This window comes from Phyllobates terribilis, unplaced genomic scaffold (genome assembly GCF_046119375.1).
Source record: "Phyllobates terribilis strain yellow unplaced genomic scaffold, ASM4611937v1 Scaffold_7__3_contigs__length_470593459, whole genome shotgun sequence".
Classification (NCBI taxonomy): Eukaryota; Metazoa; Chordata; class Amphibia; order Anura; family Dendrobatidae; genus Phyllobates; species Phyllobates terribilis.
Genome location: NW_027362767.1, coordinates 109,050,946 through 109,078,034, shown reverse-complemented (window position 1 = coordinate 109,078,034; position 27,089 = coordinate 109,050,946). Strand labels below are relative to the sequence as shown.

General features: G+C 41.8%; 1 protein-coding gene across 2 annotated transcripts in view; it reads left to right on the top strand.

The window, feature by feature from the left end:
* The window catches only part of HEATR5A (HEAT repeat containing 5A), a 68,639-nt gene extending 41,550 nt beyond the window's left edge, over nucleotides 1-27,089 (top strand). For both annotated transcript variants that reach the window (XM_073639070.1, XM_073639069.1), the window contains 15 exons: nucleotides 14-152; nucleotides 4,615-4,794; nucleotides 4,870-5,109; nucleotides 5,636-5,817; nucleotides 5,919-5,987; nucleotides 8,214-8,390; nucleotides 8,741-8,924; nucleotides 9,881-10,129; nucleotides 12,525-12,652; nucleotides 13,187-13,334; nucleotides 14,079-14,351; nucleotides 15,860-16,084; nucleotides 16,168-16,310; nucleotides 16,507-16,720; nucleotides 23,267-27,089. In XM_073639070.1, coding sequence (XP_073495171.1) covers nucleotides 14-152; nucleotides 4,615-4,794; nucleotides 4,870-5,109; nucleotides 5,636-5,817; nucleotides 5,919-5,987; nucleotides 8,214-8,390; nucleotides 8,741-8,924; nucleotides 9,881-10,129; nucleotides 12,525-12,652; nucleotides 13,187-13,334; nucleotides 14,079-14,351; nucleotides 15,860-16,084; nucleotides 16,168-16,310; nucleotides 16,507-16,720; nucleotides 23,267-23,568 — 2,853 coding nt within the window. In that variant the 3' untranslated portion in view covers nucleotides 23,569-27,089. The remainder of the gene's footprint in view (nucleotides 1-13; nucleotides 153-4,614; nucleotides 4,795-4,869; nucleotides 5,110-5,635; nucleotides 5,818-5,918; nucleotides 5,988-8,213; nucleotides 8,391-8,740; nucleotides 8,925-9,880; nucleotides 10,130-12,524; nucleotides 12,653-13,186; nucleotides 13,335-14,078; nucleotides 14,352-15,859; nucleotides 16,085-16,167; nucleotides 16,311-16,506; nucleotides 16,721-23,266) is intronic.

The window sequence follows — 27,089 nt, the reverse complement described above, 5'->3', positions numbered from 1 at the left end:
TTATTATACATAGGTTCACTTGTGTAGTCCTCATTTGATCTTAAGGCGGGCGGTGTTAGCGTGTCTGAGACAACTCGCTCAACGAGAGGCCGCAGAGGTATCTGAACACGCCATGTCTATGGTCAAAGATGGACAAGAAGATTTGAAAATGGGTGAGTGCTGATTTTTTTTATGACACATTCGCATTATAAGTGGGCCCTAAAGAGGTTTATACATACCTAAGCTGATGTTTTGCTACTTGGATAACCCCAAACAAAAAAGTTTTAATCCCTCTTGTGCTATGATTACAAATGTCCTGTGGGCTGTTCCTTCATGTGAAGTGTCATGAGCTCTTTGACCTGCTGTGAAAGCTGCTGGCTGGTGATTTATAACTGCATCTCTTCAGAAGATGAGCGGAAAGAAAAGGGCTTTGAACCAGGGCTGTGGAGTCGGAGTCGTGGAGTCGGAGTTAGTTTTGGTTGGAGTCGGTAGAAATGTACCGACTCCGACTCCAGCTTTTAAAAAAAATGTATTAATATTTCATAATTGAACTTTGAATTTTATAAATGTTACTCAAATATATGTTGTATCAAACTATGAACCACAGTGATGAGCAGTTCTGCTGGAGATAGAGACATTTCTTACTTCTTGTGTGTCACTGTTCTCCACTGCCCTTATCTAATCTTATACTTGGTTAACCTCATGCTGCCCCAACCCCCCTACTTACAATGTATGAAACTGAAAGTGAAAATGTGTTGCAAATTCTTAGTAGTAAAGCTCCTCCTCTAGACTAGATGTTTACTAGGTGTGCGTCTTCCAAGCATCTCACAGCTGCTACTCAGAAGAGGAAGACTGTAAGAAGTATTATCCTTTCAACAAACTTTGCATCAGTTAACTGTGAGTACATGAGGAATAACAGTATTACTGACCACTATATCAGTTGTACGACCTGGCAATAATTTTGTACAATTGTTTTTAGGAAAAACAATTGTCATTTGGATTGTGAATGCAGAATTAAAAACCTGAGAATGTCAAAGAAGCGTCACATTAAATCAGCTGTATTTGAACATTTCACCGTCACTCAAGATAGAAAACATTATGTCTGTCAGTGTATGACAAATGATCCAGACGAAAACAAATGCTGTGAAGCCAAGATCAGTGCATATTCAGGCAAAGATAAAATGCTCCTACCAGAGTTCTAATCTAAAGAGACATTTACAGCGCTTTCATCCAGAAGTACTGAAAGCAGTGGATGAGAAAGACTGCATCCAAACCAATGAACCAGTGCCCAGCTCTTCCAGCCAAACAAAGGAGCAGAGAACTTTGCAGCCATCAGTTACAAGATATTTTGTCAGTGACAAAGTTACTGTGACAATGACAGTAGATACATTTAAAAAACAGATCATAGAGCTTGTTGTAAAGGATAGTGTGCCTATTTCATTATTTTCACGACCAGCTTTTATGTGTCTGAATGGGGAAATGGCCCGCAAGCTTGGTGTTTCTCTGGAGAGAGAGAGTATTAGAAAATTAGTAATCGAAGAAGCTTTTAAACAAACGGAAGAACTTAAAAAAAACTCTCAAGGGACGCTTTCTGTTTCTTAAAATGGATGCCTGCACACGTCACAGAGTGAACTATTTTGCCATCAATGTCCGATTTGTTTGTGGCAAAAATTAAATAGTTACCAAGACATTGGCAGTAAAAGACACCAAAGCTCATCACACCAGTGAGTTTCTCCAGGTCTTGGTGGAAAAGGTTCTGCAAGACTATGAACTTAAAAAAGAGCAAGTTCTTTCTGTCGTAACTGACAATGCTTCAAATATGATAAGTACTATTAAGCTAATGAATGAGAGTAATGATGGTGACCAGCAGCTAGAAGAACATTCTGGGTCCACAGACACAGAAATGTTTGAAATAGAGGAACACAGTATTGTAACTGAGGAGCAAACTGAAGTTGCTTCAGATGAACAGCAACATGATAGTTTAGATGATCTTGTTGAAACTGTGTCAATACGTCCTTTCATTCATCACATGCGCTGTGTTGTGCATACGCTACAGCTGGCTATAAGAGACAGTCTGCAAGAAGGACATGCTGCTGCACTGATTGGCACGGTGAGAAAATTGGCTACTGTTGCCAGAACCCCTAAAGTTGACTCAATTTTGAAGAGACGTGCTGGAAAAGGGGCAATTATTGATCAAGGCACACGATGGGGCAGTACTTACTTAATGATTCAGCGCTTGGTTGAACTGAAAACCTTTCTTGTAGACATGGCTAACCCTCAACTGACGCTAAATGAAAGTCACTGGAATCAGTCGACTGAGCTGGAAAAATTGCTAGAGCACCCATTTACAGTGACTAAAAAATGACAAGCAGAGGACTTAACTCCAGGTATTTCCTTTAAAGGAGTGGAAGAACCTGATGTCTCGCCTGTCCCAAAGAGGAGGGTTAATTGCAAGTGGCATTGCTACATCAATGAAACGGAGAGAGGAGCTACTATTACAAAATACCATTCTTTTGGCAGCTGTTTATGTAGACCCAATGCATCGGATTCTTCTAGATGATCAACAGCTAACTAAAGGAAAAGAAGCTCTGTTTGAAATAGCAGTAAGGATGAAAGGGTTGCAGAACAGTCAGGAGGAACAAGAAGAAGTTGGTCGTCCTGCCACATCTTCACCCTCCTCATCAACTGATGAAGAATTTAATTTCGAAAAATATTTGAATCACAAGGACCGTGCAAAGCGTTCCCGCATAGAAGAAGAGTCATCCCCATCAAAGAACACAGCCAGTACATTTCAGAAGAATTTTTCATGTGCACTAAAAGAAATTGAGAAATTTGACCGTTCATCAAAAATAACAGTGCAACAAGCGATTCCTCTGTATCCTGACATTGTCAGAGATGTTGCCCCAGTGGTTACTGCTTTGCCACCAACCCAAGTTAGTGTAGAGAGGTTGTTCTCTGCTCTCAAAATAATTAGATCAGATTTGAGGGCATCCATGAAGGAGGATCTGACAGAGGCAATACTTTTTCTGAGGACAAATTTATAGATTTCTTCTTATTAACTGCATAACAGTGTTTATTGCATATTTACTTACAAGAGTTTAGAAAAGTTTATAAAAGTTATTTGCTATATTCTAATTGTATTCTAATAAATATAGTTTTTGCTCTAAGTGGTCTGATTACTTATATGATGGTGAGAAACTGAATAAGCACGATGTTAATATTTTACAACCGTAAATTTATTGTTACGAATTGGCCATTTATGAAGGAGTCGGAGTCGGAACCTGATAAAATCCAGGAGTCGGAGTCGCAACTGTGGCTTACCGATTCCACAGCCCTGCTTTGAATTGCTCTGGAAAGTGGCATTGCTGGTGTCTGGGCGGTGGGGTACTGTGATTCTACAGGACTGGTAAAAGAGCCCTATCAGGAGCTGAGAAAAAGGGTAAGGGAGCGGAACGGCTAAATACTGCATATAAATGAATGGGCTTGAGAGAGCTGACTGAAATGTTTACAGTTAGCCCCTCTCCTAGAATGTAGTTACTGCTTGTGATGAGCGCAAGTGCTTGTTACTCAAGTTTGTCAAGGGTGCTTGGGTATGCACCGAGTGTCGCAGGTGCTTGAGTGACATGTTGGGGTCCCCACGCTCGCATGTTTTGTGGCTGTTAGTTAGCCACAAAATATGCGAGGAATGTCTGACATGCGCCGACAATTCCTGCATGTTTTGTGGCTGCCTAACAGCCGCGACACATGCGGGGACCCGAACATGTCACTCGAGCACCTGCAATACTCTACTCATACCTGAGCACCCTTGACAAACTCGAGTAATGAGCCTTGCACTCATCACTAGCTACTGTGCATTCTCAACCAAAGTTTAGGCTGAGCTCCATGGAAAACGGCTGTAAGCTATAAAAGATAAAAGCTCTCATTGTATGAAACAGACAGCAGATAGAAAAAGCAAGTCATTTACAAACTTGCTTATTTTTTAGCTGCCTAATAAAAGAACTTGAGAATACTCCTTTTAAAATGTATTTTTTTTTAAATAAAAGTTTTGGCAATCTTTTTTTTTTTTTTTTTCCATATCACAATCTATGTTTAAAAAAAAAAAATAAATAAAGGTTCCATTTTGCATTTTTCACACTGACCACTGGGGCTGTTCTAGACTGTTTTTTGTTTCCATTTAGATGTTGATTTTGTAAAAAAAAATTGCCAAAGATGAAAGAAAAAAAATACATTCAACACAAAAACTTGATTTAATCAATAGGTTATTTTCTGATGACACATTCCTTTTTAAAGAAATAAAATTCACCTAAAAAGTGTGCCAACTCGAGTCAGTCTGCAGGTAACAGAAGATATATCTTTTTTCACAATGTATAATAAAAGCATAATTCAACACAGCCAAAAGGGCAGTCATAATATTTTGATAATATAATCTAAAAGATATATAGCCACATCTTGTAGTCTGTAAAGTCATTTTTGTGTCTATTTGGTGCTTGTCACAGGGCTTCCAGATACATTGTCAATAAACTGTTATTAGTGCACGTGCCTCTGCTTGTGACGACATTCTCTGGTCAAGTATTTTTACCCAGAGAAACCTATTAAAAGCCCTGTACATTTTTCTTTTTTTTTACTTTTGAGCAGATGTGAATATGCGAGAACTTGGTCTGGAAGGAGTTCTGCTGAGTCTTTTGGACAGAGAGAGTGACCTGCAACTGCGTCAAGATGTGAAAGAGACCCTCCTTCACATGCAGAGCTGTACAGGACTCAGCCGCCTTTCTTTCTGGCTTCGACTGCACAAAGACATTCTCTCAGCATCTGCAGGTGACCATCAATGATTGACTGTAATTGGGGGATAAAAGGTGTAATGGTTCTTTACAAAGCTCCTTGTCCTCATAGATTTTGCAGCAGTGGCTTCTGTGGATACTACTCAAGAAGAAGAATGTGAGCAATCCTGCTCTGACTCTGTGCTAACATCCAGGAAAGAGGAGTCCTCTGTCCAGTCGGTTAGTCCGCGTTGGCACACAAGAGTGTTTTCAATGGAGTGTGTTAATGTGCTGGTGTCACAGTGTGTCGGGGAAGGGGGAGCCCACTTTAATATGGCTGAAGCCCAGGAGATGAAGCACAAAGAACCGGACAGTAAGTTGCAGGAATTGTTATTTACACTGATTTATTGCTTTTGCAAAATTTTCTTATATTGTAACCCATTTGACCTTGGTACACTGGAGACCATTGTTCTCTTCAATGTCTTTGCTTTAAAGGGAACTTTTCCGAAGCGTTAAGGGAACCAAACTAATTACCTTGCCGAGTATGGTAGAGAAAGACAAGTTTTAAGTTAATTTTCCAGGCTGCAAATTGATTTTCTACCATTGAAAACAAAACAGAAACTTTATGTAAAAGAGGGGTCTCTTCCCGGTTAGTGCATTGATCCTCTTGATTGTTGCATTGCTGAACTTGAAGTTGCACATACTAAATAAAATAGTAGGTAAATGATATAGGAGTCGGATGTAAATATAGTACCAGTGAAAAGTTGGGACTCACCTGTTCATGCAATGGTTTTCCTTGATCTTGTTGGAATGTGCACATTATAGATTCAGGCTGAAGGCAGCGAAAAAAGATAAAGAATAATCATTGACAAACACATAATTTGCACTTGTTTTCTTAGGAGATTTCCTGGTTCTACATCTGCAAGATCTTGTTCGCATGTCCTTCATGGCTGCCACAGATCATAGTGAGCATCTCCGTATGGTTGGACTCCAGTCGCTGCTCCTGGTTATACAACGATTTTCCTCTGTGCCTGAGCCTGAATTTCCTGGTCATCTTATTCTAGAGCAATACCAAGCCAATGTGAGTTCCCCTTTGGACTGTTGCAGGCAGTGAACATTCTCACTAGCAAATTGTGCAATATACTAATATTTTCTGTCATTATATTTTTTTTCTGTTGATAGGTAGCAGCTGCAGTAAGACCGGCCTTCAACTCTGATACCCATCCTGATGTGACTGCTAGGGCTTGCCAGGTAACTAATGTAGAGTCTGGGCTAGTCTGTTGGGCTATGTAAACTGCACTTTGGACATGTTCTTAGACAGGTCCTCACTTATTTAAAGACCTCCCTTTTGATATACCCCTTTGAAAAAGCAAACGCGAAACGCGTGTCGGGGCCATCCCCTGGGATCTTGCACTTTGTAATGGGTAAGCTTCCTAGTTGTTTTCTATATGCATATGCACTATACTGATACACTGTCTGCTGCTAGGTTATGAACATATGGGGATTGCAAAATAGGAGAGTTAGGCTATTATGCTGTTTGAACAATTTTTCTCCTTCCTTACATTGGTCTAAAAAACTTTTTTTGGATTCATAACAACTTATCATTCTTTACCTTTGATTGTTATTCCCAGGGTGATTGTATCATCTTTATGTCCACTTCTTTTTTTATTGCATGTGAACATTGTATACATAAGTTTTTTTTCTGATTAATAAAGCTATTATAATTGATTATATACATTGAAGTCAGCACTCCATTTTTTCAGTCATTGACTTTTGTAACGTCCCATCCTTGAGTCTGGGCCAATCTGTTGGGCTATGTAAACTGCACTTGGGACATATCTGTAGACAGGTCCTCGCATATTCAAAGACCTCCCTTTTCTGTAAGAAGTGCATGGTCACCCACAGAGCGCTTCTTCCAGTGACTATTAATATACAGTTAACAAACAAAGTAGCACTCTGTAACGCTTAGTATATAATTATAAAGTATGAAACATGAATAGCATTACTGCTGTGGAAAATAGAGATGAATGAGAAATATTTGCGCATGTAAATATGAAATATGAATAGCATTACTGATGCGGAATATAGAAATAAATTAGAAATCTTAGCACATAAATTGGCCAATTCGTGTGTACCTGACAGCCGCGATATTTTCCATAGCAGTAATGCTATTCATGTTTCATACTTCATAACTATATACTAAGCGTTACAGTGTGCTACTTTGTTTGGTAATTGTATATGGAGGTAGCTCCTCCTAGTAAGCACCTGTTCACACCTATTTCTTGTATTGGAAGTGCCGTCAGTTTTTTCTGTTTCTATATTTAAGCTTTGACTGAGCACTCCACCCTGATGCCGCAGGTGGTTTTAATTGCAGTAGGATCTTACTTTCCCACACAAGCAGACATAGTCTCTTAGAGAGGAGTTCACATTGATAGGGTCCTGGTATTTTGAGAAACGCCTTATCGCGGCTGTCAGGTACACATGAATTGGCCAATTTATGCGCTAAGATTTCTCATTTATTTCTATGTTCTGCAGCAGTAATGCTATTCATATTTCATACTTCATATTTACATGCGCAAAAAATTCTCATTCATCTCTATTTTCCACAGCAGTAATGCTATTCATGTTTCATACTTCATAACTATATACTAAGCGTTACAGTGTGCTACTTTGTTTGGTAATTGTATATGGAGGTAGCTCCTCCTAGTAAGCACCTGCTCACACCTATTTCTTGTATTGGAAGTGCCGTCAGTTTTTTCTGTTACTAATATACAGTATCTAGCTAGGTCATATGAGCATGTTAGCGTTGAAGCTACTTAATGTTCGCCTAGTACCAATTTTCAAGAATAAATGTGTTCACGCTGTTGCCACTCTCCAGGTATTTAGTAGGGAAATGGCACCGTCATTTTTAAGAACACATTACAGTACCTATTTTCCTATTGTGTTGGCTGCCTTCATGCTCACGTTGGGTTATTCTTACCTTTGCAATATACTTCCTATTAAAAATGTTTAAATTTCATTGTATGTTACTCATCACCTAAGCCACTTGTTCAGTCTATCAGAGGTGGCCGTTCTTGTAGGCAGGGGGAACACAGCGCTTACAAGTTCTTTGCAATAGAACTTATCAGCACTGCTCTAAAGCTGGTCAGATCACCGACCTAATCCAGCGCTCCTCTGATGTTGTAGGGGCAACGCTGGTTTTGCTTCCAATTGGAAGAGCGCACAGCCGTGTCACTGCTTCGAACTGTCAATCATCAGGAGCGCACTGCCCCGCCAGCAGGCCATGAGGCAGGGGAGCAGCGCACTCCTGAAGATAAAGAATAAGACAGCCCCCTTTTAATTACCTTAAAAAATGCTTTGCGCACTACCAGCACCAGCTGAGTAATAATGATTTAACAGGGGAACTTGCTAGTTTAAGTAAAAAACATCTATGCAAGTAAAGAAATATATATGTGATATATGTTGTTCCCCCTACAGGTTTGCAGTGCATGGTTAGCCAGTGGCGTTGTGAAGGACCCATCAGACTTGCACAGAGTTCAGCAGCTGCTCCTGTCTTCTCTGAGTAGGGTGCAAATGATGAAAGAGACCACAAGTGTATATAGTGAAAGCACCACCACCATGGAGGCATTGGCTGTATTGAAGGCCTGGGCAGAAGTAGGTGATATGCAGTTTCCCTTTATGCTTCTAAATGATTATGAGGATGAATAGAGCCAGAGAAGGGCAGAAGGGCATCTATCTCTGCCTCTATAAAGCCAGAGCTGTCGATCATAGTAGTGAGGGTGGAGATAGAGGGATAACATGTAGATGGGAAGGGCACTTAAATGTTTGGCCATGACCAGGGTGCCCCAAGGGCCAGTACTTGGTTTGAACTCTGTCATTCTTTGCTGACAGATTCGCTTTAAATCAAATCTGACAGATCCTGTTGATTCCGTTTTCCCTGTATGAATCGATCAGAAATGATCTTTCATGGTTTCAAACTTACAAATTCGAAATGTTCTTAACAGGTTTATATCGCAGCAGTGGAAAGAACAGGCTGTGAAGAAGGGTCTGGATCTGATCCCGAGGATAGTCTCCTTTCCTTGGTACAAGCGGATATTGCCACTCTGAGCCAGTTGTGGTTGTCTGCTTTGCAAGATCATGCACTCCTCACCCTTCCTCCTGAGTGTAACCATCACCTTCCTTCAGCCGGTAAGTGTAGCCTGCAATCCTCTTACTTTTTATGTCAATCTGAACCTTTTACTGTCATAGCATTTACTTGTTAGGACTAAGTTTACTTGTCATTCCTAAAATTAAGCTAAAAGGGTTGTCCTCTACTGGGTGACCCTTTCTTAAATACCACTGCATACTTATCTCCCAGACTGGTGCCATCCCAATGCTCCAACTAATCCATCAGCTGTGATGGAAAGGTGAAGGCTGCAGCTGATCAGCAGCTGCTGATAGGCTGCAGCGGTCACATAACATTGTTTATGTCACGGGATTGCCGTGAGAGACAGTGTGGCAATTGGGAGAATGGCATTGGTGTGAGAGGTAATTAAACTTTTTTTTTTCTCATACCTTATGCTGCACGGCTGAGCTATTAAGAATGAGTGGTCTAGTAGTGGACGACCCCTATTAGTTCTCATATACTAGCTATTAAAAAGAGTAACCAAAACCTTAACATAGCCATTAAATATTAGATAATTTTATTAGCTACTTATTACTTACTGATCATACATGGATCCAGTCCAGGAAGCTGACATGGATTTTTCTTCAGGGTCCTTCCTATATAGAACTGACCCCATTTTTGTCTGTTTCTTGAAAGGAACACTGGCCTCAAATTTGGAAAGAAAGTTCCAACAACTAAAGCAGCTCTTCAGAGTGAACCCCACTGCTGCATATATTTCAGCTTCTTGGATTCCTCTGATTTGAAATAGTTGGACTGGGACATTGTGGTTAATTCAACTTTTAGGATTTCAATGGGGTTCAGTCCTGATTGCCTTTACCATGACAGTTCATTTTCTAGCAGTAACACCATTATATTCTGGTTACAGTCTTTTCCACCAGAGTTAAACAATTCAGCATTTATGGACTCGTCTCCTCACATCCTTTTACTGTTTCCTTCGTTTTTTTTTTTTGTATTTTTTATATCACTTTTTGTTATTCAGGTGGAGTATTCTACACTTCTGAAACCAGTGATGCAGCCAGGCCACATTACTTTACCTCCTGGGCTACTATTCTTCACGCTACCTCTCTGTGGCTGAGCAACACTGGTTTCCTACCTACAGACCCAGATGACGCCGGCAGTCGACTTTCCCGTCCTGTCACTCCGACTACTATGGGACAGGAGCTCAGTAACAAGACTCCGGCCAAGTCTCCAGAAGATCTAAACGCGGAGAGATTTCACTTAATTCTTGGTATATGGCTAATATATTAATAAGCTGTAAGAAGTATATGGCTGCACACTAATAACTTTCTTACATTTTGGACAGTTTTGAGCCCTACTTAACCAATGATAAAATGGGAACTGAACTTTCAAGAAACCTTGCATAAATTATTAGTACAGGCAAATATAAGAAACTTTGTAATCTATCTTACCAGAAAAATCTGCTTAATTTTTCTTCTCCCCCTTAACTTCTCACCTACTCTAATAAAAAAAGACAGCTTAAGTCCATCTTGTTCAGACAAGACAGACTGCCAGCTCACTACGGTGTCGTCCCACAGCCCATTATCCTCTATGGTGAGGGGACGGGGAGATGGAGTGAGGAGGAGAGGGAGATGCAGAAAGATTGTGCTGAGCTTTCTAACAAGTCTTTGACCTCCAGTGCTGGATTCACATCTACACTGGTGACTTCTGCTGTATAATATCCTCCATGCTTCTTATCTCTGTTTGCTGAAAAGAAATGAAGATTAGGAATCCTTCTCAGTGATGTGTGGTGGATGGGAGAGATCAATGCTGCTAGCTATCTCCAAAAAGCTCAGGGTGGATTGCAAATTAGAGAGAGAGCCTGCCGAGGGGCAAACTGGTGAAAATGCTGGATACAAGTCAAAGAATTATCAAATACAGTGTTATTCTTCATGGTCACACAGGACAGCTCATTCTGAGAACTTGCATGAAGGTGCAGTTTCCCTTTAAACCTTAGAATTGATCCATTTTTGTTCATACATCTAAACGGACGATCCCCCCCCCAAAAAAAAAAAAAACCCTATAACCGTATTAATACCACACACTGGAGAAAGCTTGGATCACAAGCTAAGATTAAACTAATACGACGAAAGAGACTTGCATTGCTGTATAATGGTGTAATATAATGCCGGGCGTTGTTCAAGGGCATGCGTAGCTCAACAACCCTCCTATAGGAGAATTGTCCCTCAACTGCCCTACACTCAAGTATTCGCGTTGCCATCTCCCAGGAGGACATTTGATGATGAGCAAAAAAAAGTTTTGTAATGGGGGGAGATATGCATTTTTCATATCATTGCATATTATATTGACCCTATAGAAAAATATACATATCTTAAGACCAGCCCTCAATCCATAATGATCTGAAGACAAACCATTTTTATTTATTTTTTCCTCATTTCAGTAATACACGCCATTAAGAAACTTTGTAAAATATCTTATTAGAGAAATCTGCTTTTTTTCTCCTTTTGGACTTCATTGCAAAATTCTCAATTTATAGGCACAATCTGTTTTTCAGCGAATATAGATTTTCCCATTACTGAGATAGAAGACGACAGTTGGTGCTCATGCTGTTCTATGGAGAACTGTAACTGTCATTTCAGGAGAACTGGCTGCAGAATGTCTGGTTCTGCCTCTAGCTCCTCCCTCCTTTCACCATAGAATCCTATAAGCACAAACTGTCATCTTCTATCTGAATGTCTTCACTGAATACAGATTTACCTATGAATTGAGAATGAATGTTCAGTTCAGAAAGAAGCCGATTTGTGTGATAAGAGATATTACAAAGTTTTTTATTTTCATATGCATTACTGATTCACGAAATAAAAATGAAAACGACGGTTACTCCTTAACTTGCATTTTCAATAAAGAAAAATGGTTATGCTATGGAGCATGGGGATGAACGAACGCCTTCATTATTCAATATGTCTAGTAATTTTAAAAGTCATGGTAAGCCAATTACAACGACCTTTTCAGGTCCTTGATGGTGGCTTTGCCACCCTGACTGCCCTGAGTACAGCTTTGTCTCCCCACGCTGATCTAAAGCAACAGCAGTTGGACAATACAATAACTTTCATACACCATTCATAGACAGATTTTAGTTTTTCAATGTAGATAGAGACAAATTAGGTGGTTGGTAATTTAAGGGTTATTCTCAAATACAAGGTATTCTCTATCTGAAAGATAGGAGCTAGCTTGCTAATCGCTGGCGGTCCGACTAATTTGACTACGACATTCTCGATATCGGAGCTCTGAAACCTCCAAGAACAGAGGACATGCTCTGCTTCCACTTCATTCATTGTTAATGGGACTCCTGGAGATAGCTGAATACATTGCACGGCTTTCTATGGCTATCCCACTCACAATGAATGGGGGCAGAGGTCGAGCATGTGCTTCCCCCCCCCATTCAAGATGGGGCTGCGGAGTCCCGATCACTGGGAGTCCCAGCAGTCAGCAAGTTATCCCAGATCCTATGGATAGGGGATACACTTGGTTTTTTTTGTTTTTTTTTTAGAATAACCCTTACAAAAAAGGAGTAAATTATTCACCCTGATGATTACAAATGTTTATTCGCCGTTGAGTTGTTTTTTTAAAAAATAAAAATTTAAATTCAAATTTTTTTTCTCCAGGAATTTGTGTAGAATTTCTCTGTTGTCTCCCCGTGGACGCCCCTATGGAGAGAATCGCTGTTTGTCTGCGGGCTATGAAGGCGTTACTTGGAGGTGTCTGGCCAAGGGCGCATGTAGGGGCTGATCAGGTAAATGCTGACCCCACCTTTAGTGTAGGATGTAGTAATGCAGCAGTGGGGGCGAGCCGCTTGTAATGAGTCTAGTGGAAGCATTCCCATTCTTGCAGCCTCTGTCAGCGCTGCATCCTAATATCAAGTGTAATTTGTAACCTAAACATTTTAATGCAAAAATAAGTTGCGCTGTGTGATCACTAAGAAAGTTTTATACACTTTTTAAAGTAAATTTGACCACAGTATTAAAAAATTGATGAAGTTAATAAGCCTGTATTAATGGAGTTAGGTATCTGCCTCATCCAAAGTTCTAAGAACTTTTCTTCTTACACACAATCCGGCTATCTGCTGGGTGTAATGCTGCTTACTGAATGGTACAGCCGCCAAAGCAACCGCACCACATCAGGAGAGTCCGGCGCATGGATCCAGCTGTAATAACCTATACCACCCAGCTATGTGATATAACTGAATGGAGATTTTACATAATATGGAGCGTCATTTGTGTGTTTGCTTTGTTTTTTTCATGGGTTCTCCTGTACTTGTATTTCCCAGGCACTTGCTATTGAGTTGATTTCCGTATTGCACCGATTACTACTAATGCGAGAATCTTCAGAAATACAATTGCTGGCTTTGGAAGTTGGGAAGCAAATCTTGAGTGCAGCTCAGGAACATATACAAGAGAGGAGGAGGAGCGCAGAAGGTAAGTGTTTAAAGGGGTTGTCTCAAATCTTAAATGGGTAAAATTGCAACAAAAAAAACTAGCAACTTTGCAAATTACCTTCTATTGAAAGTCCTCTCTGTGCTCAAGAACGGAGGAATTTTTCATCTTCACCTTTCAGTCTGAGTGGCCAGTTACCTAGGGAAGGAGCATGCGTGGCTGTGAAGGTGGCTGGATCGCTGGATCTGAACAGATTCAGTCTCCCTTGCTGCAGAGGCCTATGCACGCAGCCTGCGAGAGAGCACAGTTCGGACCAGCGGTGCGACCATTCCACTGGTCTGAGCTGTCAATCATAGGGAGCGCACCCGCCATGGCAAAGCAGGAGGCCGGGTCTCGGGAGCGGTGTGCTTCTGAAGATAGAGCGTTAGAGCAATCATTTAAAGGTCGGGGTCAGGACAGCAGTGCAATAGGGCACGTTTTTAAAATTAATGTGCAATGTTAAAGGGTCATTTCCTACACAATAATGAAACTGATGTAGGTATAAAAAAAAAATCTTGATTATTAACTCAAATTGTCTAGAAAAAAAAACCTGCTTCTCTCCAATTATAATTGACAATCCTATACTATGTGTCTTATTTACTGCTTAAATGGAATGGAGTGCGGGTAGAACAGTACTAAGGTATCAGTTTGGAGCATGCGGCTGAAGCAAAGCATAAAAATGATCAGCGTTCTGCCACCGTTGTCCTTTTTTACACTTGATGTGCTATTTCTTGCATTTTTCTTTAGTTGACGATGGTGCAGAGGAGAAGGAAACCTTACCAGAGTTTGGCGAAGGGCACGATACCGGAGGCTTAGTGACCGGCCGCTCCCTGGTACTTGCTGCACTGGAGTTGTGCCTTTGTATCCTCATCAGACAGTTACCCCAGCTCAGTCCTCGCCTTTCGGGGAGCATTGCTGGGAGACATGCCACAATCCAGCCTCTGTCTCATGAGTCTAGTTTGCTGATTTCTGCCTCTCTGACTATTCTCGCTGAGCTGCCGTCCCTCTGTTCTCCAGAAGGTGAGTGAAAACAATTGCTGATCTTGGATGCCCATCTAAGCGATCCGCCCCAGGGGAAGCACATAATTATGGTATTTACCCCTGGAGCATGTTACAGAGGTGTAGTAACTAACATTCATGATGCCCTTAGGCTGCCGATCGCTGCAAATATTCTGCAGCCTTTAGAGAAGCTGAAGCAAATCTGCAGGGGATATGATTTACTTGCAGATTTTTTGCTATAAGTGAACCTTGTCTTGACTATGCTACCTGTAAGACTATGTTCAGGCTCTGCTGCAAATCCGTAAAGGGGTTGACCCTTTGAATAAATCTTTGTTTCCCGGCTTAGTTTGATCTAAAAAAAAAACAAAACTAAACTTTGCTATACTCTCCTTTTTTCGGTCCACTGGCAAGTCACTGCTGCACATGGTGTCTGGCATTGACTGCAGTGCTGACGTCACCTCGACCGTGCAGCAGCCAGTCAGTTAGCTCAGCGGCTCTGGCAGTATAGACCGAACGCCCCACTCACTGATTGGCTGTCGATGGGATGTCAGCGCCAGACAGGAGCAGAGGTGGAGAATATCTGGTGGACCTGCAACCTTTTTGATTTTTTTATACCAAGCTGCACAAAGGAATAAAGGTTTCGTGAAGGGCGATAACCCCTTTAAAGTCTAGAGCAGGAATGTTAAACTCAAATACACAGAGGGCCAAAATGAAATGTTTGGACAAAGTCGGGGGCCAACCTTGATATTTATTAAAAAATGTCTACAATTGAGGACGTTTTTCCTTATTAAATATAATGATGAACCTTTAATAGGGAAACAAACTCAAACATACAGTATAATGGGCCCCACATAGTGCTCCATACAGGATAATGTGCCCCACATAGTCCTCCAGTCCTCCATACAGTATAATGGGCCCCACATAGTCCTCCATACAGTATAATGGCCCCACATAGTCCTCCATACAGTATAATGGCCCCACATAGTCCTCCATACAGTATAATAGCCCCACATAGTCCTCCATACATGCATGCTACCACGAAACACAGGAGTTTTTTTGGCAATAATTTGTAGACAAATATTTTATTAAACACTTAAAGACATAGGACATACAACAAGGAACAACCCGGCATAAAAAGTAGGGCTGCACATATAAATATATTAAGATTAAGCAGTCATAAGGAGTAGAAATAACAATGGAGAAAAATGCCACAGTATTTAATCCCTAGTGGGATAGTTGTCTACTTACATAGTGCTCCATACAGAGTAATGGGCCCCACATAGTCCTCCGTACAGAATAATGGGCCCCACATAGTGCTCCATACAGTATAATGGCCCCACATAGTGCTCCATACAGTATAATGGGCCCCACATAGTCCTCCATACAGTATAATGGTCCCGTCTAGCGTCGCGGGGCCAAATGTACCCTGAGGACCAGATTTGGCCCGAGGGCCATATTTGCATGTGGGGTCTAGAGAGATAGCTACGATGAGATGTAATAGTTGTGTATTCTTACCTTTCCTTCTCCAGGCAGTGTGTCAGTCCTCCCCACTCTGCTATACCTCGTGGTGGGTGTTTTGCAGCACACAGCTGAAAAGAAACCTGATGGACGACTATCCCTGGCTTTAACCTCTGCTTTGCAAGCCCTAAAAGCGATTGTGTCATCCCCAATGTCTCGTGTAGAGAAGAGCAGAGCCTCGTGGACCAGTCTTTTACACAGTTCTGCGTCCTCCATGCTTCAGTCCTGGGACTCAGGTATGCTTTTTTTGATGGGGACAAACCAAATCCTCATAGTAAAGACCCTTCCTGTAATTCCATTTGATTGTCGCTTACTCTAGATGGAGAGAAGGACAGGATTGCCTTGCTGACGGCCATAACAATATTCCTCCTGTCTGCTAATCCAGAGGTCATGTGTGAACCAGGACTGCAGAATGGCTGTCTGCAGAGATTCCATTACAGCATGGACAGCAAGGACCCCAATGTGAGCTTTGTCGGGGGGAGGTGGGACCTTCCTAGAGAACCGAGATGGGGAGGAATGGTCAACACTAACATTGAAAAAAACAAACAATCTTAGTCCAATTTAAAAAAAAAAAAAAAAAAAAAAAAAAAGTCCTACAAAAAAATTACTTATTTTAATAGTGCCATATTTTTATTCTTCTTTTTTTTTTCAATTTTAGGAGCAGTTAAAATGCTACCGGCTGATCTTGTCCATTTTCCAACATCCTGCTCATGATGTTGTTGCCCCGTACATTCGTGACTTGGCACCTCGTGTCGTTCGTCACCTAAGTCATGCCGATAGCAGAAAACCCCAAAGCCAGGCGGAGCTATTAGTCCTGCAGGAAGGTGTGCGGCTTCTTCAGGCTCTCATCACTGCCAGCGAGGAACAGAATCGTAAGCCTCACATTTGTGTTCTAAAGAGATTTTAGAGATTTTTTTATTATATACAGTACAGACCAAAAGTTTGGACACACCTTCTCATTTAAAGATTTTTCTGTATTTTCATGACTATGAAAATTGTACATTCACACTGAAGGCATCAAAACTATGAATTAACACATGTGGAATTATATACTTAACAGAAAAGTGCGAAACAACCGAAAATATGTCTTATATTCTAGGTTCTTCAAAGTAGCCACCTTTCTCTTTCCCCATGACGGCACCACGGAGAGAGGTCCTTCAAGGACAGGAAACCTACAGATAAAAAGGGCGGCACCTCTCTCCCGCATCAGTTGGTTTCCTGTCCTTGACAGGGACCTACGGATGAAATCCTGAAGAAAGAAGATTTTACTTACCAGGCCCGACCAGTCCGGCTCAGGCAGCGGGGGTTCCCTGCCTCTGCTGGTGCGGTGTCCTGAAGCGCCACAGCTGGGGTCAGCGGGCCTCTAGGGTGGCAGGGAGACGCGAAGCAAGCCGCGGTCTCCTGTGGCGTCGGGCCCAGGCGGTAAGTATAGAAGGCTCAGGGCTCGGGTTGGCCTGAGCCCTGGGTCAGGGTCTGGGCCTTGTGCAGCGCACGCCCCGCATGCTTGCCGGATAGCGATTCGGCGTTTGGGCGGGTGCGCGCGCTCACCGACGCTCCCCCTCGCGCGCGCGCGCCGGAAGTGACGCGGGAGGCGCCCGGAAGTGACGCGGCCGCAGGAGCGGCGAATTCAAACGCGCGCGCGGGAAAGGCCTAACATGGAGGACACAGCGGTGTCCTGGCCAGAGGGGGGCGCTCCCCACAGCGGGGTTGGAGGGGGAGGGGGCAGTCACCTGCATAGCTTAAATTGCCAGGGAAGCAAAGGGAAAATGCTTCCTGGCATACGTGAAAATCAGCAGTATGAGTGACCAGGAGCCCCAGGAGGTGCAGTCCCTGCGCCCCCACTCACCATCACCATCGCCTCAGAGGAAACGCACGAAAGGACCCTCCAAAGGCCCTCCGCGTCAACCTAATCAAGGTGACGGAGGAAGCGGTCGGTCCGGCAGGTCTTCTCAGCGTGGCAAAGATTCCGGCACGGCATCAGCCTCGGCGAAAGACCCAGCTACCAGAGCAGGTTTCTCTTCGAATGCGGTATTCCCTCTCTCTCTTTCGTATAGGCGGTAAGTGATCTTCGTGAAAGTTCACTTGTAATTTGGACCCTCCCCCCTCTCTTTTCTTCTTAGGGAAAGAAGAGCACGGGGAAGTTTAAAAACAGGGCCTGCGCACTTTGCGCAGCAGATCTACCCACCACATGGCAAAAGAGACTATGTAGCTCATGCATCGAGCAAACCATCTGTGAGGAGACCCCTAAGTTTGCTACCGAGCTCAGATCCCTGATAAAATCACAAGTCGAAGATACCTTCAAATCCCTCCAAAAGGGGGGGAAGAAGCATAAAAAAACTAGGCACCTTTCCCCGGAGTCAGTCTAGTAATTCAGATGAGGAAGTTGCGGGGTCTGAATCATCCTGTTCATCATCTGCTTCCTCATCTTCAGAGGACGGTGGTCGTAACTGTTTCCCTATAGACGAAATACTAGACGACAGAGTGACACTTAGGACCGACCCTGCGTACCTTCCGAAGGTGGGATCCCTTTTTCACAGGTCACAGGAGGTTACCCTCCCTTCCTTCTGCGCAGCCCCAAAAAACAAGGGGGAAGAGGCCCTTCACACCTTGGACGTCAGGAGGTGCATTATGCAATATTTAGAGGCCACACGGGAGTGTAGGAAGGACAGGGCTCTTTTTGTGTGCTTCCAGGGATCTCGGAAGGGACAGAAAGCTTCCAAAGGAACCCTGGCAAGGTGGATAAGGGAAGCCATTTCCCTGGCTTATTCCTCAAGCGGGGAAACTCGACAAGGGCAGTGGCAGCCTCCTGGGCGGAGAAGGCCGGAGCTTCAATCGAACAGATATGTAGAGCGGCGACCTGGTCTTCTCCCTCCACGTTCTTTAACCCCTTAAGCCCCGGAGCATTTTTCGTTTTTGCATTTTCGTTTTTGCTCCCCTTGTTCCCAGAGCCATAGCGTTTTTATTTTTTGGTCAATATGGCCATGTGAGGGCTTATTTTTTGCGGGACGAGTTGTACTTTTCAACGCCATTACTAGTTTTATCATATCCTGTACGGGAAAACGGGAAAAAAATTCCAAGTGCGGTAAAATTGCAAAAAAAGTGCAATACCACAGTTGTTTTTTATTTATTTTTTTTACCATGTTCACTGAATGCTAAAACTGACCTGCCCTTCTTATTCTACAGGTCATTACAAGTTCATAGACACCAAACATGTATAGGTTCTTTTATATTTAAGTGGTGAAAAAAAATTCCAAAATTTGGTAAAAAAAAAAATAAAAAAATAGCGCCATTTTCTAAGACCCGTAGCGTCTCCATTTTTCGTGATCTGGGGCTGGTTGATGGCTTATTTTTTGCGTGCCAGGCTGACGTTTTTATTGATAACATTTGGGGTAGATCCGATGTTTTGATCGCCCGTTATTGCATTTTATTGCAATTTTGCGGCGACCAAAAAACGTAATTCTGGCGTTTAGAATTTTTTTCTCGCTACGCCGTTTACCGATCGGAATAATTCTTTTTTTATATTGATAGATCGGGCGATTCTGAACGCGGCGATACCAAATATGTGTATGTGGGTTTTTTTTTTATATATTTTATTTTGAATGGGGCGAAAGGGGGGTGATTTAAACTTTTATATTTTTTTATTTTTTTTTATATTTTTAAAAACTTTTTTTTTTTACTTTTTGCATGCTTCTATAGTCTCCATAGGAGACTAGAAGCAGCAACTATCCGATCGCCTCTGCTACATACAGGGGACGAGCAGGTCCCCTGCATGCAGCAGAAATGGTCCTGTGCTATGAGCGCCGACCACTAGGTGGCGCTCATAGCGACAAGATCATGACAACCACAGGCGTCTGCTGCAGACCCTGGGTTGTCATGCACGCCCATCGGCGACCCGCGATCACGTGACGGGGTCGCCGGTGGGCGGGGCTTATGACGCGCTACCCGGAAGCGCGTGTTAAATGCTGCTGTCGGAGATTGACAGCAGCATTTAACTGGTTAACAGCCGCGGGTGGATCGCGATTCCACCCGCGGCTGTTGCGGGCACATGTCAGCTGTAAGAATCAGCTGACATGTGCTCGGTTCAGTGAGGGCTCAGCGCCGGAGCCCTCACTGAACCGGCGGTACGCAGATATGCGTACTAATACGTCCCCGGTAAGTAAGGGGTTAAACACTACCGGCTGGATCTAACATCATCTTCAGATCTTACCTTTGGCAGAAGGGTTCTGGAAGCGGTGGTCCCTCCCTAATCTTCACTGCTCTGCAATCTCTCCGTGGTGCCGTCATGGGGAAAGAGAAAGAGTAGTTACTTACCGGTAACGAAATTTCTCGGAACCCATGACGGCACCCGTACATTCCCTCCCCTTTTTTCTTACACATGGGTGTGCACAATCGTTACTACCTGTTGTTTAGTCACAGGGTGTGTCTGAAAAAAAAAAAATATATATATATATACATATATAGTATATATAATAAAAATGCCATATTTGGTGTTACTAACCTGGCGGTCCTCTTGGTGCTCTGTAAACCAACTGATGCGGGAGAGAGGTGCCGCCCTTTTTATCTGTAGGTTTCCTGTCCTTGAAGGGCGGATCCCCTCTCTCCGTGGTGCCGTCATGGGTTCCGAGAAATTTCGTTACCGGTAAGTAACTACTCTTTTGCTTTGATGACTGCTTTGCACACTCTTGGCATTCTCTTGATGAGCTTCAAGAGGTAGTCACCGGAAATGGTCTTCCAACAATCTTGAAGGAGTTCCCAGAGACGCTTAGCACTTGTTGGCCCTTTTGCCTTCACTCTGCGGTCCAGCTCACCCCAAACCATCTCGATTGGGTTCAGGTCTGGTGACTGTGGAGGCCAGGTCATCTGGCGTAGCACCCCATCACTCACCTTCTTGGTCAAATAGCCCTTACACAGTCTGGAGATGTGTTTGGGGTCATTGTCCTGTTGAAAAATAAATGATGGTCCAACTAAACGCAAACCGGATGGAATAGCATGCCGCTGCAAGATGCTGTGGTAGCCATGCTGGTTCAGTATGCCTTCAATTTTGAATAAATCCCCAACAGTGTCACCAGCAAAGCACCCCCACAACATCACACCTCCTCCTCCATGCTTCACGGTGGGAACCGGGCAAGTAGAGTCCATCCGTTCACCTTTTCTGCGTCACACAAAGACACGGTGGTTGGAACCAAAGATCTCAAATTTGGACTCATCAGACCAAAGCACAGATTTCCACTGGTCTAATGTCAACTCCTTGTGTTCTTTAGCCCAAACAAGTCTCTTCTGCTTGTTGCTTGTCCTTAGCAGTGGTTTTCTAGCAGCTATTTTACCATGAAGGCCTGCTGCACAAAGTCTCCTCTTAACAGTTGTTGAAGAGATGTGTCTGCTGCTAGAAATCTGTGTGGCATTGACCTGGTCTCTAATCTGAGCTGCTGTTAACCTGCGATTTCTGAGGCTGGTGACTCGGATAAACTTATCCTCAGAAGCAGAGGAGACTCTTGGTCTTCCTTTCCTGGGGCGGTCTTCATGTGAGCCAGTTTCTTTGTAGCGCTTGATGGTTTTTGCAACTGCACTTGGGGACACTTTTAAAGTTTGCCCAATTTTTTGGACTGACTGACCTTCATTTCTTCAAGTAATGATGGCCACTCGTTTTTCTTTACTTAGCTGCTTTTTTCTTTCCATAATACAAATTCTAACAGTCTATTCAGTAGGACTATCAGCTGTGTATCCACCAGACTTCTGCACAACACAACTGATGGTCCCAACCCCATTTATAAGGCAAGAAATCCCACTTATTAAACCTGACAGGGCACACCTGTGAAGTGAAAACCATTTCCGGTGACTACCTCTTGAAGTTCATCAAGAGAATGCCAAGAGTGTGCAAAGCAGTCATCAAAGCAAAAGGTGGCTACTTTGAAGAACCTAGAATATAAGACATATTTTCAGTTGTTTCAAACTTTTTTGTTAAGTATATAATTCCACATGTGTTAATTCATAGTTTTGATGCCTTCAGTGTGAATGTACAGTTTTCATAGTCAGGAAAATACAGAAAAATCTTTAAATGAGAAGGTGTGTCCAAACTTTTGGTCTGTACTGTATATTTTTTACTTTTTTTTATTATTTACCATATGTATGCTATTTATTTATAGTTTTTTATTTATATATATATATATATATATATATATATATATATATATATATATATATATATAATATTATTATTATATATATTTTTATAATATATATCTTCTGTAGGTTTCCTAATGGATCCTGCAAACTTATTCCCTCCCCCATATACAATGGTGACAAAATCCAGGAATAACATTTGCCTTTAGCTGATCAAATACATTTTTTAATAAAAACCCAATTGCAAAAGTTTTGTAATGAAACCCTATTGCGAAATGTTTTTTAGACCAAAATACATGCATTTAATTAAAAAAATGCTCTCAAAAGTAGAGAACTCCTTTTAATACTTTTGGACCACCCTTAGATTATATACATCCGGTTGGTCTAAAATGTTAATGCAGTGAAAGCTTCTTGGAGATCATGCAACTGTGGAGACAGGGAGCTGGCTGTCAGACACAGCCGGACTCCTCACAGAGCAGGTAAAGATGATCTATTATTATGTATACCTTCTCACTGGCTGCATACGCAGTGCTGAACCAGATCTCACTTGTGTATACAGGTTAGGAAACACTGACAGTGCTTCCTCCTCCGGACCCAGTGATCAGTGGGAGTAGGAAGGGAACAGGAGCTGCTGGGTCCAAGGAACTGCAGCCAGCTCTGCTATGCAGGCAGGAGGCTGAAATTTCCCTGTAATTGGGGCAATCCTCAATGAAAAGAATATATTAATATGTTAAATTCTCCCCCAAAATCTTATTGGGGCACAATGTGTGAAATAAATCAAATAACAAATAAGAATTAAACAAAAATAAACATAACAGTAAAGAAGTTTCTACATCATTCCTCATAAAAAAAAAAAAAAAAAATAGGTCTAATATATAAAAATAATTGTTACGGAAAGGACAATGCAATTGAAAATGTTTTTTTAAAAGTACTTTTGTTGTTGCAAAAAGGAAAAAATAAGGAGCGAGAACTTATTTTTTTTCAGCTGCTTAAAGTACATGTATAATAAAACCTTCAAATGTGCCTGGTCAGGAATGGGGGAAAAAATGTTCCCGATCCTGAACTGGTTAATAAAATATTGATATGATTTGAAAGGACTGAAATACACCTCCATAGCTTATTACAGAGTAATTTGCATGATTTTGGCTCCCGAGGTTACTTCTTGCTGCATCGGTGGCCCATTTAGTCAGCATCTGGAGCCCTTTATATTTATTATTTTCAAACTTTATCAAGTTATATTTTTTTATATTTGCAAGTTGAAAGTTTGGGAAAATCGCGTTGTCCTTTTGTTCCCGCAGGACCTCCCGTTGTCTCTATGCTATTGCAGCTACTCATCTCTTTTCTTTTGGATGAAAATACTCTGGGTTCTGCCTCTCAGTGCTCCAGAGCTCTTCATGACTTTGGCCTGCAAAGCCTCACGCAGTTCGGGGCCAGCCACCCGGATCAGTTTCGTCATCTAATGAGTTCTTCCACAGCACTACGTTCTCGCCTAGAAGCCGCTCTTCGGGGCAATCAGGAAAGCCTCAAACCCAAACCTCGTACTGCCAGGGGAGGGGGACAAGGGTCCCCAAGCATCCAGCTGAAAACAAACTTTCTGTGAAAACTTTCTTGAAGCGACACCGCACCACTCCTCGCAGCCTTAATGCTTGGTCACAGCTTTTACAATTCCTATCAGAAGTGCCTGTGATGTCGAGAAGTTGCGCAGGCCTTTCTGTTAATGAAAGAAATGAAGGTTTTCCTGTATGTTCTTGTGTCTCAACAATCTAATGCCTTAACAGACTGGTTCTTAATTGTTTAATGTAACAGCCACCGACACTGTGGTTTGACCTTGATGCATAAAATCTTCTAAGAAATGCCGAGGCGATGTCAGTACTAACATAAAGCGAGTGTAGAAGAGTCATAAATGTGCAAGTGAAACAGGGGACGGTTGTAAGGGAGCAGCTCAGAAAGGAAGAGCAGGCCACATTGTTGGTTCGGACTCCTTCTCCCCGGTGCCTCTGCTTCAAATTTGGTAGCACTTTTACAATGTCATCTGTGTGTAATAATCTTATGTATACAGGGCACATACACAAATCTTCACAGTCCAGGCGACTACATATTGAAGGATTAATACAAAATTTCTGTTTTGCACTGCCGTACCGAATACTGTGTTGGATTTAGTTGCGTCACTACTACTTTTACCATTTTTTTTACTGCACTACTTTCCCAACTCCATTTTCTGATTTCCTATACTTTTATTTCCTAAATTACCTACAACCTTAAAATGTATAGCTACCTAAAAATGCCTTGATAAAGTCATGTTGTAGCAGACTGCGGCTCTAACAGTCCTATTGACCTAAAGGGGTATGCTATCTCAATATGTAGGAGGTGTAATAATAATAATATTTGCAAATAACTTCAATTAGAAATGTAGTATAGTTCTTCTGATTCGCTATGTTGCTTACCCCATGTGCAGGGCATTGCAGTAGCTTAGATATCCACTGATATAGTGACAGTTAGTTGTTAGTAGTTGTAACCATGGATACCTAAGCTACTGCAATGCTTTGCACATGGGGTAAGCGACATAGCTAATCAGAAGAACTATACTACATATCTAATTGGCGGTATTTGCTATTATTATACCTACTACATATTGGGATAGGATCTTGGAGATGGGAATACTCCTTTAACATTAGTTTACTTTCCATCTTAATGGAAGTTCTATCTTTCTGCAATGTCAGACTCAGCCACATTTCACGTTGAGTAACTTATGTCAAATGTCACCGTTTGAGGCTGTGGCCAAAAAATCCTTTGCAGCTATGGTTATGAGTTGGGGGCACTTTACAAGGAGCTGTGCCCCTTTTACTCATGATCCTCATCTGATGTCACCCACTGACCTGTCAGTACGTCTGTTCACTTCATCTGTGAAATATACCTTCATTACCTTTTTTACTAGTTTTATTTTTTGGTCATGTTTTTTCTGCTTCGTTCTGTTACCTGTTTGCTGATGTATCATTTTTGTGATTTGCTTTAATCAAAGTGATATAGTCTTAAAAAAACCACATGTAGGTGTTGAAAATGAGCCTACTCCATGTGCGTCCGAAATAAATCCCCTGTTGCCACACAGCCAGCAAGAAGAGGAACGGCTGTTGACAGATCTTATTTTGGTTGTCCCTGGCTTGGTTTTGCACGGTGAATGTTCAGGATTGTACTTTTCCAAATAGGTTATTGGTCTAATTGACCTTAGATACAACGTAAGGGCTAATTTACACAATATAGTGCACATATTCTCTTGTCCTATTATTGCTTCAAGCCCAGGCCCAACTAAGGGTCTCTTGATCATAACAGCTTTATAGATATTTGAGGCTCTTAGTTAAGGTCAAAAAACTTGTGGTTGGGCCTCGACTTGCAGCCCATTTCAGAGAAGAAAACATGGCCATTTTACAGTCCCGTGAATTAGCCTTATAGGGGTATTCTCATGTTATTAAATTTATTTAATTAGCATGAAAATAAGCAAGTTTGCAATTGACTTGCTTTTTCTATCAGCTGACATTTTCTTGCAATGAGAGCTTTTATCTTACATAGGGTACTCCTGGTTTCCAAGGTGCTTGGCCACCAAGGAGAGGTAGATAATTGTAGGAGAGACATTAACTCTTAACCTCCCAGTCAGTTCTCTCCAGCCCATTGATTTCTATGCAGCAGCTAGATAATCACCTTCCTCACCCTTCTGCTGGGCTCCTGACAGTAGCATTATCAGTCTTGTAGAATAACAGTCACCCAGACCCTAGCATAGTTACTTTTTAGAGCAGTTCTTTTAATAACAGCTCCTGACAGGGCTCTTTATCAGACTTGTAGAATATCCCAGACCCTAGCATTGGCACTTTTCAGAGCAGTTCTTTTAATAATAGCTCCTGACAGGGCTCTTTATCAGTCTTGTAGAATAACAGTCACCCAGACCCTAGCATAGTTACTTTTCAGAGCAGTTCTTTTAATAACAGCTCTCGCTTTCTTGAGCCATGTTCTGGTTTAAACTCCTTGTTGTATCTTTACATAAATATAGTGATAGACTCAGATCAAGCAATGACAGATATTAATGTGTAGTAGCAGAATGGAGCTTTCACCAGAACTGTCCCTAAAGGAAGAGTGTCCGCCCTGCAAGCAACCAGGAAGCAAGGAGACTGCAGAGCTAGGAGTTGCTCAAGAGACAATTTAGAGCACCCCTTTAACACTCCTTTGAAGCCCTGCATGTTGATGTTATATAAATTCATTGCGTCTTTGGTACAGTAGATGCAAGCAGCTTCTTTAGCAAAAAAAAAAAAAAAACAGGAGTGGATTCTAAAGTGACATATAAAGAAGCATTGCAGACTTGAACTGTTTTAACACCCATACAAAGTAACACTGCACTGTATGAACACAACTCTACTTTACTTGGCTCACTTGAGAAAATCGAGTATGTGCATCTAAGTTTATAATAATATCTGTCAAAAGCTGTATATAGGCGGCTCGACTTTTTTCAAGACAGAGTACAAGTTACCGGAACAAAAGTAAAAGCAAATAATGGTAATGAAGATATTTCATAAAGATTTATGTGAACTACATAGTCAATATTAATGGAGTTCCCTTTTTTTTTCTAAGATTAATGTTAAATTGTTTAATGTTTTGAAATCTGTTTTATGCAAATATAAGATTGTAACGCCCCAAACAATAATGTTTCTAATTCTACTGTGAATTCACATCAGTATGCAAAATAATTGTGTGATCTGTACTTATTTTCTTACAATTTTAATCCTATGCTTCAATTGCACATTTTTACAAAGATTTTTTCAGAATTAGCAACACTAGATGTAATGTCTGTCCTTTTGTGTGTCACCTGTCCTATAGTTTCTACAATTGCATGTGGTGTGAATATAATGCAGTATTATTAAATGTGAATGATGTGCGGTGTCTGGGGGCGCTGCCGTGTCTGGGGGCGCTGCTCTAGCAGCCGCCGCTATCAACCTGTGCACTGTATTTTTCGTATTGATTTATGTTTGTATTTTTAATCTTTTCTTAATCTAACACTGCCTGAATGATTGTTAAACAGACTCCTGATGCTGGTAGAAGAAGATTCACTTTTAAATAAAGTTGCATTAACATACACAA